Here is a 16,346-nt window from a genome sequence, read left to right as displayed (position 1 = left end):
TCTACAAGGTACAGCACCTTCAGTTAGAACAACTGCTCAGACAATAAAACGTCCTTATTGTTTGGAATTGTTTGTCATTAAAATCTTTAGGATGGCTACTGATAATGTTAAGTTCCATATAGTTGGAGACAGTCATCAATCATCTCACTTAAACAAATAAAGGTGCCAAAGAAGGCAAATAAATGTCAGCAAATTGTAAAGTTTGTCATCTATAAAACGATGGGATAAATAATAATAATCTGACCTTAGAAACTGCATTTAATAGCTGGACCTTTCTGATAGTAATAAATGAAAGTTTAATCTTCTATTTATTCTCCATTGCTTTTAGTCTTCTGTACTAATTTTATCAGGATCTATCTCTCTGTTTTAAAAAGATTAATACACGAGTTCCTTTAGGAAATGGAAAAGAGAATGTCGGTTATTCAGTTGAATAAGGACTTGGCATTTTTTACTCACTAATAAAAATAGTGAGAAGCCAAGCCACACAGGGTAAAATCACAGCCTCACAGCCAACAAGACACACATTCAATTCCTGACTTCATTTTCCTGAAATAGAAAAGTACATACATTTCTCAAATTTCGTACCAAGCCTCCACATACCCCTAGAACAGCAGGAAATGCAGAGTGCCAATGCTCTGCTCAAGGCTGGGAAAGTTAGTCAGAGAAAGTGAGAAAAACTGGACTTTTTTCATAACACTATATTTCATGTTTTCAAACTAAAAATTACAAGCACTATTCCTTCCCCGTATCACTGAAGGGTCTTTGTTTAATAGTCTATCTTAAGATGATTTTACTTTGTAAAATTAAAGACACCGTGCTTTGGATCAGTGAAACTCCTTAAATTTGGCATGACTTCATGGTTGGCTCAGTTCTTTGTCACTGTGGCAGCCAGCCAACCAGCCATATACCCATTACAGTTCCTGCCTCCATCTCCATCATCTCCTCTTTTCATTGCTGAACTAGTTCATTTGTGAAAAGAATGTACGTTTATCAATCAAGAACTGATGCACTTTTTAAAAAAGAAAATTTATAAATTGTTTCAGATTGCAGACATTAGACCTTAAGAGACAATCAGTCCAGATGCTTCTATTAAGATAGAACACTGAGATGCTATTAGAGCTGATTATATAGGAATTAAACACTGCAATGGAAAAAAAATAAAACCAGAACAAATCAGGCAATAATATAGAAAGTACAGTGGCACCTCTACCTAAGAACACATCTACTTATGAACTTTTCTAGATAAGAACCAGGTGTTCAAGATTTTTTTGCCTCTTCTCAAGAACCATTTTCCACTTACAAACCCAAGCCTCCAAAACTGTAACCGGAAAAGGCAGGGAGAAGCCTCCGTGGGGCCTCTCTAGGAATCTCCTGGGAGGAAACAGGGCCAGAAAAGGCGGGGAGAAGCCTCCATGGGGCCTCTCTAGGAATCTCCTGGGAGGAAACAGGGCCTCCACCCTCTCTGTGGTATCCCCAATCGTACACATTATTTGCTTTTACATTGATTCCTATGGGAAAAATTGCTTCTTCTTACAAACTTGTCTACTTAAGAACCTGGTCATGGAACGAATTAAGTTCGTAAGTAGAGGTACCACTGTATCTCAAAATCTTCCTGCTTTATATATGCTGCAAGACACTATACTACAATGATGATTTATAGCTTCATGCAGGGTTTGGACCTTTTTTCGCAAAACCAGGTTGTGCAGAGAGTTTGGGGGGCCTGTAGAGTGATGCTGGGGAGGGCAAAAGTGAGCAAAAAAATGGGTCCATTTTCGCAAAAAAAAGGGCATGCAGAAGTTTAGAAGGCATGTACTGTAAAATGATCCTGGGGAGGCAAAAATGAGGGGGAAACTGCCCATTTTCCCCAATATATGGCCCTTTTTTTGCAAAAAACCCTGCCCATTTTTCACAAAAGCAGGGCGTGCGGAGGGTTTGGGAGGCCTGTAGAATGATCCTAGGGGCTGAAGTGCCAAAAATAAGAAAAAAAAACCAGGTCGTTTTTTCACAAAATGGGGGTTTTTTTGCAAACAATGGGGCATGCAGAAGGTTTAGGGAGCTGTATAGAGTGATCCTGAGGGCTGGGAAGGGCAAAACGGTTTTTGTTGTTGTTGTTTAACTCTTTAAAATCTTGGCGTGTCTTATGCTACCGTGTGTCGTAGTCCAAAAGTACTATAATACTGGTGTGAAATTGACAGTAAGTTTGTGCATTATGGTAGTGGTGATTTGGGGGAGCAGTTTGACGGGTTTTGAGTTGTCGATTTTAATAATGCCTGAAATCACCATGCGTGAGTTGGGCAGCTACATAAATTTATTCAATAAATAAATAAACCATATTTTTTGAACCAGAAATGAAAAACTTACAGTGTCTTAAAGAAAGCTATTACTTCATTTTAAATACATTTGTCTCCACCACAGAACAACATCGAAGTCTCACAAGTGGGGCAGAATGTAAACTGTGTGTAAATTCTTACCACTGAATCGGACTACTCATTTCCCAGCCAATTAAAAAGATTAATTGGGCAGGGGGCTACAGAAGTGATACTATCCCTGGGAAACAGAGGGGAATAATGTAGCTGCTTAGCCCTCTCTGCTGTATGGTGCAGCCTAAGTCTTCCTCTTTCAAAAATCAGTTTACATAAAAGTTAATTATCTCAGCATCTCCTTTTACAATCCCTGTTTTATTTTACTCCTCTCCCCCTAACACACCTAAAGGTTAAATAAACAGTATAAAAATATAGAAGATCAGAAATATGTTCTTTCCCCAAAACCCCTAGGAAGAGTCCAGATGGAGACAGAGTATGGTTGAATTACAGAATATAACAATGTCCAGGCCTGAATCTTCCAAGAGGGTGGGCAGAAATTCTTCAAAGGAGGAACATTTGAAAACTGGATTGCTTACAAGGCCTTGCTTGCTTCAGTCCTGGAAAAGTAGTCTCATGAGAGTTGTGAAACTCAAACGTATGGCTACTATTAAATCTTTTACTCCTTCAAAATTAAGGCAAGAATTTTAAATGTCTGCTACTTAGATTAGCCTTTAGATTACATTCCCAATTTATTGATACTAGATTTATTATTTGATTTTAATCAAAGCTGGCAATATTAATGCACAGTTTTACCAATGACTGCTTATTAGGGCAACAGCAAATTACTGAAATTACCTTCATTCCATATTTTGTTTCTCTTATTTGGGTAATATAAAAGATACCGAGCAAAATATTAACTTTTACAAATCAATATATGTACATATGTCTTAAACTATAAATGCCAGAAGCTTGTTCTTAAAAAATGCATGGTTTTTTTATTTCAAGAATTAAGAGCTTGTAAACTCTCAAAAGAAAACAAAAACATTCAATTGGCTGTTCTCCTAGTTCCAACAGAGGGTGTAAAATCTGGATTTCTTTTTACTTAAATTGGAAAGAGATGTTTTATCCCCTGTGAAATATATGCCCTAGCTATTGTCTCCAAGAAACTGGTACTGAATTGATCAAATTCTAGATATTTAAATATGGAGTTAGGGAACCAATAGTAACAACAATTAATTAAGAACTGAAAATGCTCACAGGAACTATTTTATTCAGGAATGCACAACAGTAAGATAGGTTCAAGATGTAATTTAAATCATATGCAGGTGTATGTACATTGCGTAGAGTCAAAATAAATAAAAGAAAAAGTTGGCTCAAGAAAAGAGATGAGAAAAAACAAAACATGCCATAATATTTTTGCATACCTTGTTGTAGCACCTGTTGCTTTCCATGATAAGAAATCCGGAAGATCAAAGAAATGCCCTGCTTTTTCCCAGCAAGACTCTCGCAAATTCTGACAATTTTTTTTTGGAGATAAAAAGGATAATTTTAGCTCATGTAATTTAAAAACAAATTTAAATTAAATCATATGCAGTAGCTAAGACAAACACTGGTGTTCCCTCCCTCCAAATTTAAGTTTCATCATTCTGTACAGAATGATAAAATTTTACATGGAATTATTTGAGTTTTATTCATGTTTTATCCTCCAACGAAAGGTATTAAGCAAAGCCTAAGTCTACTCAAGGATGTTTTATATACTACATTTGCAACCTCTGAACATTCATTACATTCATTCTGCAGCATGTATTACCATTTTTTCTATGTTTATATCCATGGATATATTTGTGTGTCCTTCATATATACTCTGAGAACTTTGAATCCTATTTGCAAAGGAACTGGATGTCAGAATATATTTCTCTAAATAAAAAGCAGGAAAAGAATACCAACTTAACAATGAGTGTAACTGTCTCTGGCATTCCTCAGTGGTGTCTCTAAAGAGCATCTAAGTAGCAAGATTGAGTAACCTAGAGTAGGGACAAGTAACTTTGAGATTGGGACTACTAAAACACATATTATTTTAAAGATAAAATAACACCAAGACATCTTACCATCACTAAAAACTATTGGATGTCCCAATGTTGCAAATTCCCTGCATTTGTATAGGAGAATGAGTAGTAGAACCAGGGGCAGAGTCAAAAGAGGAATGAGCTTCTATATAGCTACAGGTACACCAGGTCTAACCTCTCTTGAATTCAATTGATCTTTATCTAATGCCAGGATAGTGCTAACATTTAGTTGAGTAGATTCTTATGGGTAGTAAGTAGTAACAAATCAGTTTAATTGGAACTTCACAATGAAACCTCACTCTATTATTCTGTTGCTCCTGTTACTATTCTACTCAACTCAAGAAAGCTTTTCAACAGAATTCAAGAGGGAATTGGATTTGGTCCATTTGTGGCTACATAGAGACTCTAGGCTGATTCCTCTTTTGACTCCACCCCCGGGTTCTGCTATTCATTGTATAATTTGTTTCAGAAAGAATATTTTCACAGAGAGAACTTGATGGTTGAGTTATCTATTTAGCCTCACACATAATAATACAGTATTTGCTCTATGACATTTTCCATATCTTGTGCTTTGAATAAAAGTTTCATGTTGCTGAATTTAATACTTTATTTCATGTAACATCATGGCACTACTACTATAATTGCATGCATATTTAGAGCCAGTTTAGTGTAGTAGTTAAGGCGCCAGGCTAGAAACCACAAGACCACGAATTCTAATCCCACTTTAGCGATGAAAGTCAGCTGGCTGAGTTTGGACCACTCATTTTCTCTCAACCTACCCCACCTCACAGGTTGTTATTGTTATGGAGAAAGAGGAGGAGGTAGCATTAGATACGCTCAGCAACTTGAGTTGTTTATAAAAATAATAAAGATGGGATATAAAATAAATAAAAATAAATAAATTAAAAAAATTAAAAAAAAATTAAAAATAAAAATAAAAATTAAAAAATAAATGTAGTTATCATTATCTAACTATAATTCTTTAGTTCCAATAGTTAAACAAATCAATAGAAAAAGGAACAAAAACAGGCATATTCTGGATAGGAATGAAGTAAGAATTTCCAGGCAAGAGTACTGAAAATCCTGTAAAAAGTTTATTCTTGTTCCCTTTTATGGAAGCCAGGACTAAGATGACCAGTGAGTGGTTTAGTGTCAATGGGGTCAAATGTCTGATGTAAAAGGAAAAATAAGTGGGCACTACTGCATCTTTCCGAAAGCCACAATAAAAAGGTTTGAAAATGAGCCCCTTGAAACACATCCAAATGATTCATTTTAGTCACCAAAATGATTTGTCATGACTGGTTAGATCAGAAAAACTCATCTGTTTTTGCTATATTTTTCCACACTAATAGTAAGTTTTACATATACCAACCTGATCACACAAGTCATTCTATTATCACACAATGAACAAGTGTACTGAAAATACCCTAATGCAGTTTTCATTAGAGCAAGTCATTTTCAATAGCTACAGATTAATTTATTATTCACTGGACACCAAGTAGAGTTGGCCTCCTTTTCCCAAATATATATCTTCCTTCTTGGAAATCACCACTTAAACTTTTTTTAATGGTTATTTTGAAAGCACTAGACAATTCCAAGTAGTTAATCAGCTGCAAATGTGATCATAATGACTTACTCTCCTGTTCTACCTACTCAGCAGATTTATTTATTTATTCGGTTTTTTTATGCCACCCTTCTCCTTAGACTCAGGGCGGCTTACAACATGTTAGTAATAGCACTTTTTAACAGAGCTAGCAAATTGCCTCCACAATCCGGGTCCTCATTTTACCAGATAATACTTTGACCAACTTTTTACAAGAAAGTGACAAGCCAAATAACTAACATGTTTTCCAAGAAATACAGCTGAGATCACAGAACACAAGCACCACAATTTTAACAGTAGATACTGAGACAAACTTAATATGCTTACAGCTAGCATTTCATTATCTATGTTAAAAATATCACTTTCGGTGATCTTTTTAAACAATGTTGACTTTAAGAACTAAACCTTTTTTTTAAGAAATGAAACTGATCATTCTGCTTTTTTTGAATATTTAAGACACATGATAGGTTTTAGACAGTTGAAAATTTAAATCTGTTCCTTTCATTCCCATAAACTTCCTGTATAATTATTCATATTCTCCCTTCACTAGTGATTTGAGGAGGCTCACAACTTCTTCAAATGAATTAAACTCTGCAATACTGAAGTGGTCAATGTACAAAAAGATGCTATTCTCATAAAAACGTAAGTCAACATCAACCTATAATAAAATCAATGTTAAAAATTAAATTTCAATGGAGAGATAAATTCCAAATTACTTAACACTTCATACTTTGTGATAAAAAAAATTGTTTTAGCTGCCTTACTTCTCCAAGTGAAGTAAGACGAAAATGGTTCGTGAGAAGAGGCAAAAAAATCCTGAACACCCAGTTCGTATCTCAAAAAGTTCGTATGAAGAGGCATTCATAAGACGAGGTACCACTGTATTTCATTCATTCAGATCTAGGATGTGTTATTTGAATGTTCCCTTTATTTTTTTGAGCAGTGTACAAAAACATCTAGAAATCTAAATCTAAAAAACATCCTAAAACCCCAATTTCTTAAAACCACGTTCCCCCAAGTATACATATAAATTCATTCATGGGCCAGGGCTAGTTGTTGAACTTAGTGGTCCCCAACCTGTCAGCAGAGATGGGTCTTTAAAGCTTTGCGGAAGGCAAGGAGGATGGGGCGGTATGAATCCCTGGAAGGAGTTGATTCCATAGGGCTGGGGCAACCACAGAGAAGCATTCCTCCCGCATTAGCTTTCTATCGTCCCAATACCACATAGTAATCCAAACATTATTTTGGAAAAATAATGTAGTCCTGGATCTCCCATCAAAAGCATGCTGAATTTGTAGCAAATTCAAGCAACTATACCGCTGGTATGACTTCATTCAGATTATAGTGGTTGCTTTTTCAAGGAACTTTATTTCTATTCCCCACTCTCTCTCTCTCTCAAAAAAAACCCTGATTCATCAACATGGGGATAGGATCAGAACAACTAAATGAATATTCCTTAATTGGCAGCAGTTGGCATGTAGAATTACAGCTGAGGGAAGATTTGATGATTATATAATTCCGCTCAACACAAATCAAATCACATTCTTAACAGAGAATGTGGTGAAAGTGGGAGTTAAGGAGAGTAATTGGAAGTGGGCACAACAGCGTTATTCTAAAAATATTTGCTAGGCACAAGGTCTGCAAAATAAAGCCAGATTGGAAAGAAGGAGAAAAAAATAACATCAACCTGTTTATTTGGCACGTATAAAAATAAATTTAAAACTATTATCAACCTCCTCCCAGAGCATAAATAGGGAAAAAGAAAACTGAAAGACTTCAAACATTGGTTTACCATACCTGGCTATTCAGATATGAATAGTGAATATATCACAAATATTTCTGTTGTATCACCAAGAAAGAAAAATCACATGTACTGAACAGTTTGAGGTCAGATCAAATCATTTAGTTACCCAAAATAGAGCAGCACATAATGCTCTTCTCTCAAATCCAAAGCTAGTAGTTATTTTGGTATTTGAAGCAAAAAAACCTCCAACAATCACAAGTACTTCTTCCCTTCTGTGATTAAAAATACCATAACACTTATAATAAATTAAATAATAATTTGCAGTTCCTTTTATAGTACGGTACTTAAGATAAGCTGCCAATTGCTTCTGTCTACTTAATAAAAAAGGAAAAGGGAAGTATAAAAAAGCCACATGTAAAAGGAAAAAGATAGCAGAAATATTACCAGGCATTTCAAAGAAGATGAAGAAAGCAGCAATGTGAGATGAAAAAGAATTATTGCATGTAATTGCCATTTGATTATTAATTGTCAAGCTATTATACTCTGACCTTTTACCCTGTGAAAAATCATGGGAAGGAAGATCTCTTTCCTTTCATGCAATAAATGAAGTGCGAATGAAGCTTTTAAAATCAATTTAGGAACATATCTAGTCTAATTAGTAATTCAATCTCTCTAAACTATCAGAAATATTCAGTCCAGACTGAAAGTGCCTAATAATTATCCAGGATATTACAGGCTAAATTGCACCACCCTTATAGAAAGAAAATGTAACAAATACTTTTTGGCATAAGTTCAACAGCCAAAGATTAAACACAATAACAAGCAATAAATACAACTGAAATTCAAGAATTCAAAGGCATACAGAGAGAACGATGCAAAAAATTTACCAATAACATCGCTTAGGATAGTCTTCAATATGATTTTTCTAACAAAAAGCCTACTGAACATTTCTTGTTTTGCATAAAAGTCAGAGCAGAAGCCCTGGTTTACAATTGGGTTCATCCAAATTCTAAAACAGGAAGGATGGTAGGAACAATAGACAATCAATACTTCCAGACTGTAATTTTATATGGTCCGAGAAACTGAAGAGAACAATATTGCTTAATTCTTAGTGTGAGGAAACAGAATCTATTTATCCAATAATTTACATGAAGGAACAAGTGATTTGGAGTTGTTGGTCTTATCTTATTTCTGCATGTTAATTTAAGGCATATACTGCACATTCTCTGTATTAAAAAGAATGTGAGAGCACACCATATACAGTGGTACCTATACTTACGAACTTATTTCGTTCCGTGACCAGGTTTTTAAGTAGAAAAGTTTGCAAGAAGAAGCAATTTTTCCCATAGGAATCATTGTAAAAGCAAATAATGTGTGCGATTGGGGAAACCACAGGGAAAGTGGAGGCCCTGTTTCCTCCCAGGAAATTCCTAAAGAGGCCCCAAATATGATCAGATGTTGGAACTTCAGAATTAAGTTGTAAGTAACTTTGGGGGAGAAGTCCGTCATAACTTTGAACAATTGCTAAGCAACAAATTGTAAGTCAAGGACTACCTGTAGTGAAGGATGGGGAACATCTCACCATTTAAAATAATGTTGTAGTCAGTGATATCTACTCTTTATTATTTATTATCTGGCACTTGAATATGTTCGGGAAAGGAGGATGTCATTTAAAAAACTATACATCAATATCAATGCAAGTAATTCTATAATTGTGTTTTAAAAATACATTATTATTTGAATTGATGAATGAGCCAGGAAAACAACACAAATATGATTTGAAGAAACCCTTCAATTAGGCCTTCTAGCCTCGGGAAAATATTTTTATTTAAATTCCAACTGAAGATATGTCTAGTCTACCACCTTTCCATAAATATTTGAAAATGTATTGACAGTTTGAAAATACTGAAAGTTCTTTGTATTTTAAAAAGCTACTTATTTGCTAAGCAGACACTATTTTAAAAATAATTATCTGCACTTTAAAGATTCCATGTCTCTTAAATACTTTATGTATACTTCAAAGCATACTTCAAACCATTTTTCTTTTCTTTGCCTTTCTCAATTAGAAATGTACATCTTTAAAATTGAAGCATTCTGGATTGCCTCTTATAATAAGATGCTGACAATGAGATCAAAAGTACCTCTCGGCACCTTTCTCAACATGTTTTCCACAGAAGTCTAAGGGGAGGACCAGGTTAGAAACAATGATCGGCTATGTCAGCTGGATCAGTTTCCGGTCACAATTCAAAGTGTTGGTTATGACCTATAAAGCCCTTCATGGCACTGGACCAGATTATCTCAGGGACCGCCTTCTGATGCACGAATCCCAGCGACCAGTTAGGTCCCACAGAGTGGGCCTTCTCCGGGTCCCGTCAACTAAACAATGCCGCTTGGCGGGACCCAGGGGAAGAGCCTTCTCTGTGGCGGCCCCGGCCCTCTGGAACCAACTCCCCCCAGAAATTAGAATTGCCCCCACCCTTCTTGCCTTTCGTAAGCTACTTAAAACCCACCTCTGCCGCCAGGCATGGGGGAATTGAGATACTCTTTCCCCCTAGGCCTTTACAATTTTATGCATGGATGTTTGTATGTATGTTTGGTTTTTATATTAATGGGTTTTTAATTGTTTTTAGTATTGGATTATTATTGTACACTGTCTTATTATTGCTGTTAGCCGCCCCGAGTCTCCAGAGAGGGGCGGCATACAAATCCAATAAATAAATAAATATTGGCTGGATCATTAGTATGAAGCAGATTGAGAACAGTTAATATACATGTTAGAAGATTCAAGCTTTCTTGACCAAACGGGCAAAGCGTATTGAATTCTTGAACTCACTTCTTTCATCCATAACAATTTAGGTGGCTGCATTTCAACTGACATCACACCACCAACAAAGGACAGCACATTATGCTGTGTCTCATTGATGCGGGCTACTTGATTAGCTGCACGATGGTCCATCCACATAATGATGTTTCTTTTGTGTTCTCCTTATAAAACAAAATCCAAATCAGTCATTGTTTCCATTAAAATATTTAGTACACATACTATCATATAGTATCTCCAGATACTATCCATAGCAAAGATATGAGAAAATATTATTTTACTGAAAGAGTAGTAGATCCTTGGAACAAACTTCCAGCAGACGTGGTTGTTAAATCCACAGTCACTGAATTTAAACATGCCTGAGATAAACATATATCCATTGTAAGATAAAATACAGGAAATAGTATAAGGGCAGACTAGATGGACCATGAGGTCTTTTTCTGCAGTCAGTCTTCTATGTTTCTATGTTTCTATATCATTCTGCTAAACAAATAATTCCCTCACCACTGTGAAACTATTCACTACGGCTGCATTACTATTACTATTAGTCTTCTCATCGTTCCTATCACCCATCTCCTCTGACTTATGACTGTATGACTGTAACTTGTTTCTTGTATCCTTATGTTTTATATGAATATTGATTGTTTCCTGATTGTTTATTTGTACCCTATGACAATCATTAAGTGTTATAACTCATAATTCTTGAGAAATGTATCTTTTCTTTTTTGTACACTGACACATATGTACCAACATCAAATTCCTTGTGTCTCCAATCACGCTGAAGACTTCTAGTCTACATATGCTTTTTTCATTAGAAATAGGCATCATACCTATAATTACAATATGTTTAAACAGATCACAAAAATAGTCACATGTGACTGCTCTAACTGGGCACACCTACAATTGAGAAAATTCAATATTGACAGGTGATCCACCCCTTTTTCTGATTATACAAAAGAAATGTAGAGATTCTGCCTTCCTTCTGACTGCATCAGCAATTATAAAAGCTATAATTAAACAGAAAATAGGTGTAAAACAGCATCTAAACCAGTGGTTCTCAACCTTTCTAATACAGTTAATACAGTTCCCCATCTTGTGGTGACCCCCAACCATAAGTCTAGTGCCAACTCTCCCAACAGAGCTTTAAGCTGATTGGTAGGAAGGTCAGAGGGACGCCCCCTCTGTAAACGCCTTATTGGTTGGATTGTAAAATATGCTCCAAGGTGCAAGAATAGATGCTTTAGTTCCTAACACCATAGGAAATTTGTCTTTTCCCATGGTCTTAGACAACCCCTCTGAGTTCGACCCCCAAAGGTGTTCCGACCCCCAAATTGAGAACCACTGATCTAAACAACACAGTCATGTTCTAGTACTTCTTCTCATTAGTTACTGTTTGTCCATTGGCAACCTTTAGCATATCACTTCAAAGTTGGAATCTCCATCTGAGTTCAAAAATATTTTGGAAGACATTCCTTGGTTTTGATTTGGTTTGTTTGTTTGTTTGTGGTTTGGGGAGGGCTTTCTCCATCTTGATGTCTTTACAGATGTCATTGTGACAGCTTTCTAAAATTCTTTGTTAAGATCTTTCCTGAGATTTCTGTATTTCTTGACTTCAGGTTCTCTTCTCCTCCTAATAATTTTCATGGCTTGTTCTAACATCTAACTTAATTTATTTGGGGGGTTTTAAAAATCAGGCATTTCCCCCCCCCACATTCCTCATTAACAATTTTTTAAAGTTCATTCCACAGTTCCACACTTTGGGGCTTTAAAGTGACTCTTTTTGCTTTCCTTAAAAATTGTTCTGTTTCAGTGTTGTTAATTACTATTGTACACTGTTTTATTGTCGCTGTTAGCTGCCCCGAGTCTCTGGAGAGGGGCGGCATACAAATTCAATCAATCAATCAATCAATCAATCAATTAATAATGCATATACTAACACAGTATTCAAAGCTCCCAGGTCAGAACCAGAGATGGGCGTCACATAATATAACAAACAGTTTGCCCAGAACTGAAAATATCAGCATGTGTGCATGCGCACAGCTTCACACACACAACGATTATACAAGAGGGTATAGCACCAGGGCAGCTGGGCAGAACTACTGATTCACCCAAATCAGTCTGAACCGGCAGCAACCCAGATCTGGTCAGAATCAGACTTTGAATCATGGCTTATCACAAAAATAGTGAAATGATGAAAAAGACTATTTCCTTTGCCTTCTTACTGCAGCCCTTTGACTTAGCCCTCGTTCTATAAAGAAATCTTTACCTCTTTCTGACTGAGCCAAATTCCCTCTTTGTGTTCCCTCTGTGTTTCACCTTCTAGTTCAGTTAACTTTTTACTTTAGATAAAACTTGATAGCAAATCTCCTTCCATAAAAGTATGTGAAAATCCTATACACTTAAATACAAACATTTTAATCATATTTCTCTGAAAACTGTATAAATCACAATTTATAATTGAATTTATCTGGGCTATATTATTATTGCCCTGATTTTATTATTTTATTATTGCAAATCTTAGTCATTATTTGAAGGTTTTACCTTCAGAGTTGACTGCCAAAGGCTGAAAGTGGCTATCCAGAACAACAAGGGAGCAAGTAGCATCAAAGCCAAGCCCTCGAATCTGGGACATATTTATTCCTTGAGTAATTTTCTGTGGGGAAAAAAAAATACACAGCTCACTTTTCTATTCCCTGAGGCATATACAGCTAACAGTTTATAAAGCTGAAGTTCAAATTAAATTCCTTTAAATCTGAACATAGACTTCATTGTACATGGATAGTATAAATGCCGAGACTATATGATTATCTAAATAATAATATCAGTTTGGACTGTTGGTTACTTCACCCATTGATGACTAATTCATTCTTCTTAAAATCCATAGAAATTCAGAATCCATGACCACAAAATAAATATATATTTCCCTTACATTTAACTTACTGATTATATATTATCATGGAGATACAGGGGCTTGTATTTGTTGGTATAATGATCAATAATGGGAACAAAACTATTAAAAATGTTATGTACTGTACATCTTTCAGTATAACAGGTTGGTTATTTTACCCATCAAAAATCCACTTCCAGAAAAAATAAATTGAAGGAAAAACTTCAGCAATGTTCTCTTACTAAAAGCCTCATTGTTTTGATGAGCTCTCATCTCAAAGTATTCTCATGATGTTTCTCCCAATTGTTTCACTGTGAGATCTGAGCAGGGATCTGTTAATATAAATTATTTCATGGATATAGTATGCATTTACCTGGAAACATTTCATTGATCAACAAAGAACAACAACAAACTTAGAACCCAATGTAAAAAAGATGCATTTAATCTGAGTGACAATATTCAAAATCTCAGATATTTTTCTGATGCAGAGAGCCCCAAAGTGGTCCTTATGGGAAATTTTCAGAAGCCCTTACAGAAACAAACTTGGCAAACTATTTCTTCAGGTTTGGATAACATCAGAAGAGACTTACAACGTCTTTCCCTGAATCATTAGGATATAAGGAGGAATGGAAAAACACAATGAGACTTGCATGATTGATACCAGCCCTTTAAGGCTCTCCAGATGAGCAAACAACTCTACAAGAAAACTAATCTTTCAAGAATGATGGTCCATCAGTGTCCTTCTTTGGCTGCACTTAAAATGCACCCAACTACATTTTAAAAGGTTCCAGTTCTCTGAAAGCTGTAATATTAGGCACAAAGAAATGAAGGCGAACGGAAGAAGGAAATTGACAACTGGCTCACTGTGAGGATCGAGAAGCCATTTCCCCACAAATAAAACAAACAAAAAACAAATATTAGTGGCAGTGAAAATTTTCATTTCAATAACGTCAGTTAGAATCACTCTTACCTTTTATACACTTTATAAATCAGATTACCAGAATGTAATAGCAATATATTTAATCTACAAGTTAAATAAGAAAAGAGGGAGAATAGAGAGTAACTCTATTCTCTACTCTTATTTCATTATTCACATAACAATTGTTCTGGCCTCAACCCTCTTAGGACACTCGCTCAATAGCATGGCTCATGAATGTTTAAAAAGAGTGATCAATAACAAGAGAACAATGAACTGTCCATCCATAAATTGCCAAGTATCACATGCATATTTAAAAAGCCAACTTCAGAACTTTGGCTGGTTTGGTCCATCTTTTGTCCCCAATGTCCATCTTTTGTCCCCAATGTCCATTACCACTTTAGTCTATAGTACCCATATTAAAAAAAAGGAGCCAGAACAGAATAATCACCTTTTAGTTTGCATTCATTATTTAATTTTAGGTTACTTTTCCATTACACTGTATATATACAGTAGAAACATATGAATGCTTCTTAATCATCTTGAGGAAAATTTATGCATGCTTTTATCTGATGATGCCCTCAGAGATACAGAATCACTTAAAAATTTAAATAAGAATTTTGTATTTTTTCTGCCTTATTGGATGAAAAAAATACAATTTCAAGATATAGATTTTGCAATAAAAACTCAACACATTTCAAAACTGGTATGAGTTAGAAAAAGATTAAAGCTCTCCATGCGCCCCGCCCTGCAAATTCATTAATGAATAAATTGCTCAATAAATGAAGGATATCCAATCCAATAGCATCTATGCTGTTTTTAATAGAAATTTGTTGTGTATATTGGAAGGGAATTAAAACCCTGCCAGCAACATAGGGAGAAAAAGATTGCAGCTATAACTGATGAAAAACACATTTTGTCAGTAGTTTCTGTCAGTCTTTAAAACATGGCTATCATACAGACAAACATAAACAAAAAAGTCAAAATTTTGTGAACTTAACAGTGAAGAGATGTCACATTGCAATCATTTTCAAAGACAGCCAACTTCTTTCAGATAATTAGATATGATTCCTCAAACATGTACAAACAAGTCACTCATTCACACTATGTCCCTACCTTTGTGACTATACAACAAGCTGCCCAGATGTTATCAGAGGATTGTTCATAATAGTCAGGTTGTGGTGCCCAAATTTGAATTGGATGGTCTGCATAAGCCACTACTGTGCCAGACTGGTCCACTAAAGCCGCACGGACACTTGATGTGCCAACATCAATTCCAACGTAGTAATTTACTGGTCCCAGGTTTTCACTTTGCATTTTGAGCAGGCTTCTGGAAAACAGGGAAACAAAAATTGGATTTGTAAAAGACACCTGGTCTAGACAGTTTCACATTGGAGAATACTTGCAATGCTTTGCAGCAAATTCTTGACATAAATTAACAATATGAAATTGATAAAAATGTTGGTGATTTATTTAAAAATTTTCTGTACCATCCAGTCCAAAGATTTTGGATAGTGTATATTGTAATATTATAACTCAATATAAAAGCAACATGTTAAACATCTCAATTAATAAAATTTAAAACTATTTAGAGTAAAATAAACAATCCCCCCCCCCCCGAACAACAACAAAAAAGCTTGGACACCAAAATGTTGCAGTTCTGTAACCATATCTGGATTATGTGTGAACCTGGATACAAAGGACCCAACTCCAACTCAATTCTATCAAGACCAAATGGTTATGTTTATTAGGGATCCTTAGACCTGGCAATTGCCCATCTTTAACATCTTCAACATTGATATACAATCTGAGTCTTCTTGAATTCTCAGCTCCTGCTTGAAGAGTAGATGGCACTATGGTCAAGGAGGACCTCACATTGTTTCTTCTCTAAAGTGTCTTAAAGATCCAGTTCAAGTCTATTAAAATACTTCCAGCTTGATTTGGGGTTGTGATGTAAATATGAGTATAATCAGCATACTGTACTTGTAATATCCAAATCCAAATCA

General features: G+C 35.4%; 1 protein-coding gene across 9 annotated transcripts in view; it reads right to left on the bottom strand.

The window, feature by feature from the left end:
- Positions 1-16,346, bottom strand: part of FGGY (FGGY carbohydrate kinase domain containing) — a 239,001-nt gene that overhangs the window by 174,638 nt on the left and 48,017 nt on the right. For 8 of the 9 annotated variants that reach the window (XR_011558588.1, XM_070746020.1, XM_070746019.1 and 5 more), the window contains exons 2-5: positions 15,457-15,670; positions 13,079-13,190; positions 10,550-10,701; positions 3,728-3,816 (exon numbers count right to left, since the gene is read on the bottom strand). Coding sequence is in view for 8 of the 9 variants with exons in the window: in XM_070746020.1 (XP_070602121.1) it covers positions 3,728-3,816; positions 10,550-10,701; positions 13,079-13,190; positions 15,457-15,657 (554 nt within the window). In the remaining variant the exon portion in view is untranslated. Of the gene's footprint in view, positions 1-3,727; positions 3,817-10,549; positions 10,702-13,078; positions 13,191-13,666; positions 13,750-15,456; positions 15,671-16,346 lie in introns of those variants that run through there. The other variant, XM_070746025.1, reaches the window with a different exon arrangement.

This window comes from Erythrolamprus reginae, chromosome 3, assembly GCF_031021105.1.
Source record: "Erythrolamprus reginae isolate rEryReg1 chromosome 3, rEryReg1.hap1, whole genome shotgun sequence".
NCBI lineage: Eukaryota > Metazoa > Chordata > Lepidosauria > Squamata > Dipsadidae > Erythrolamprus > Erythrolamprus reginae.
The sequence above is the reverse complement of the archived record's forward strand: the minus strand, read 5'-3'. Positions and strand labels throughout refer to the sequence as shown.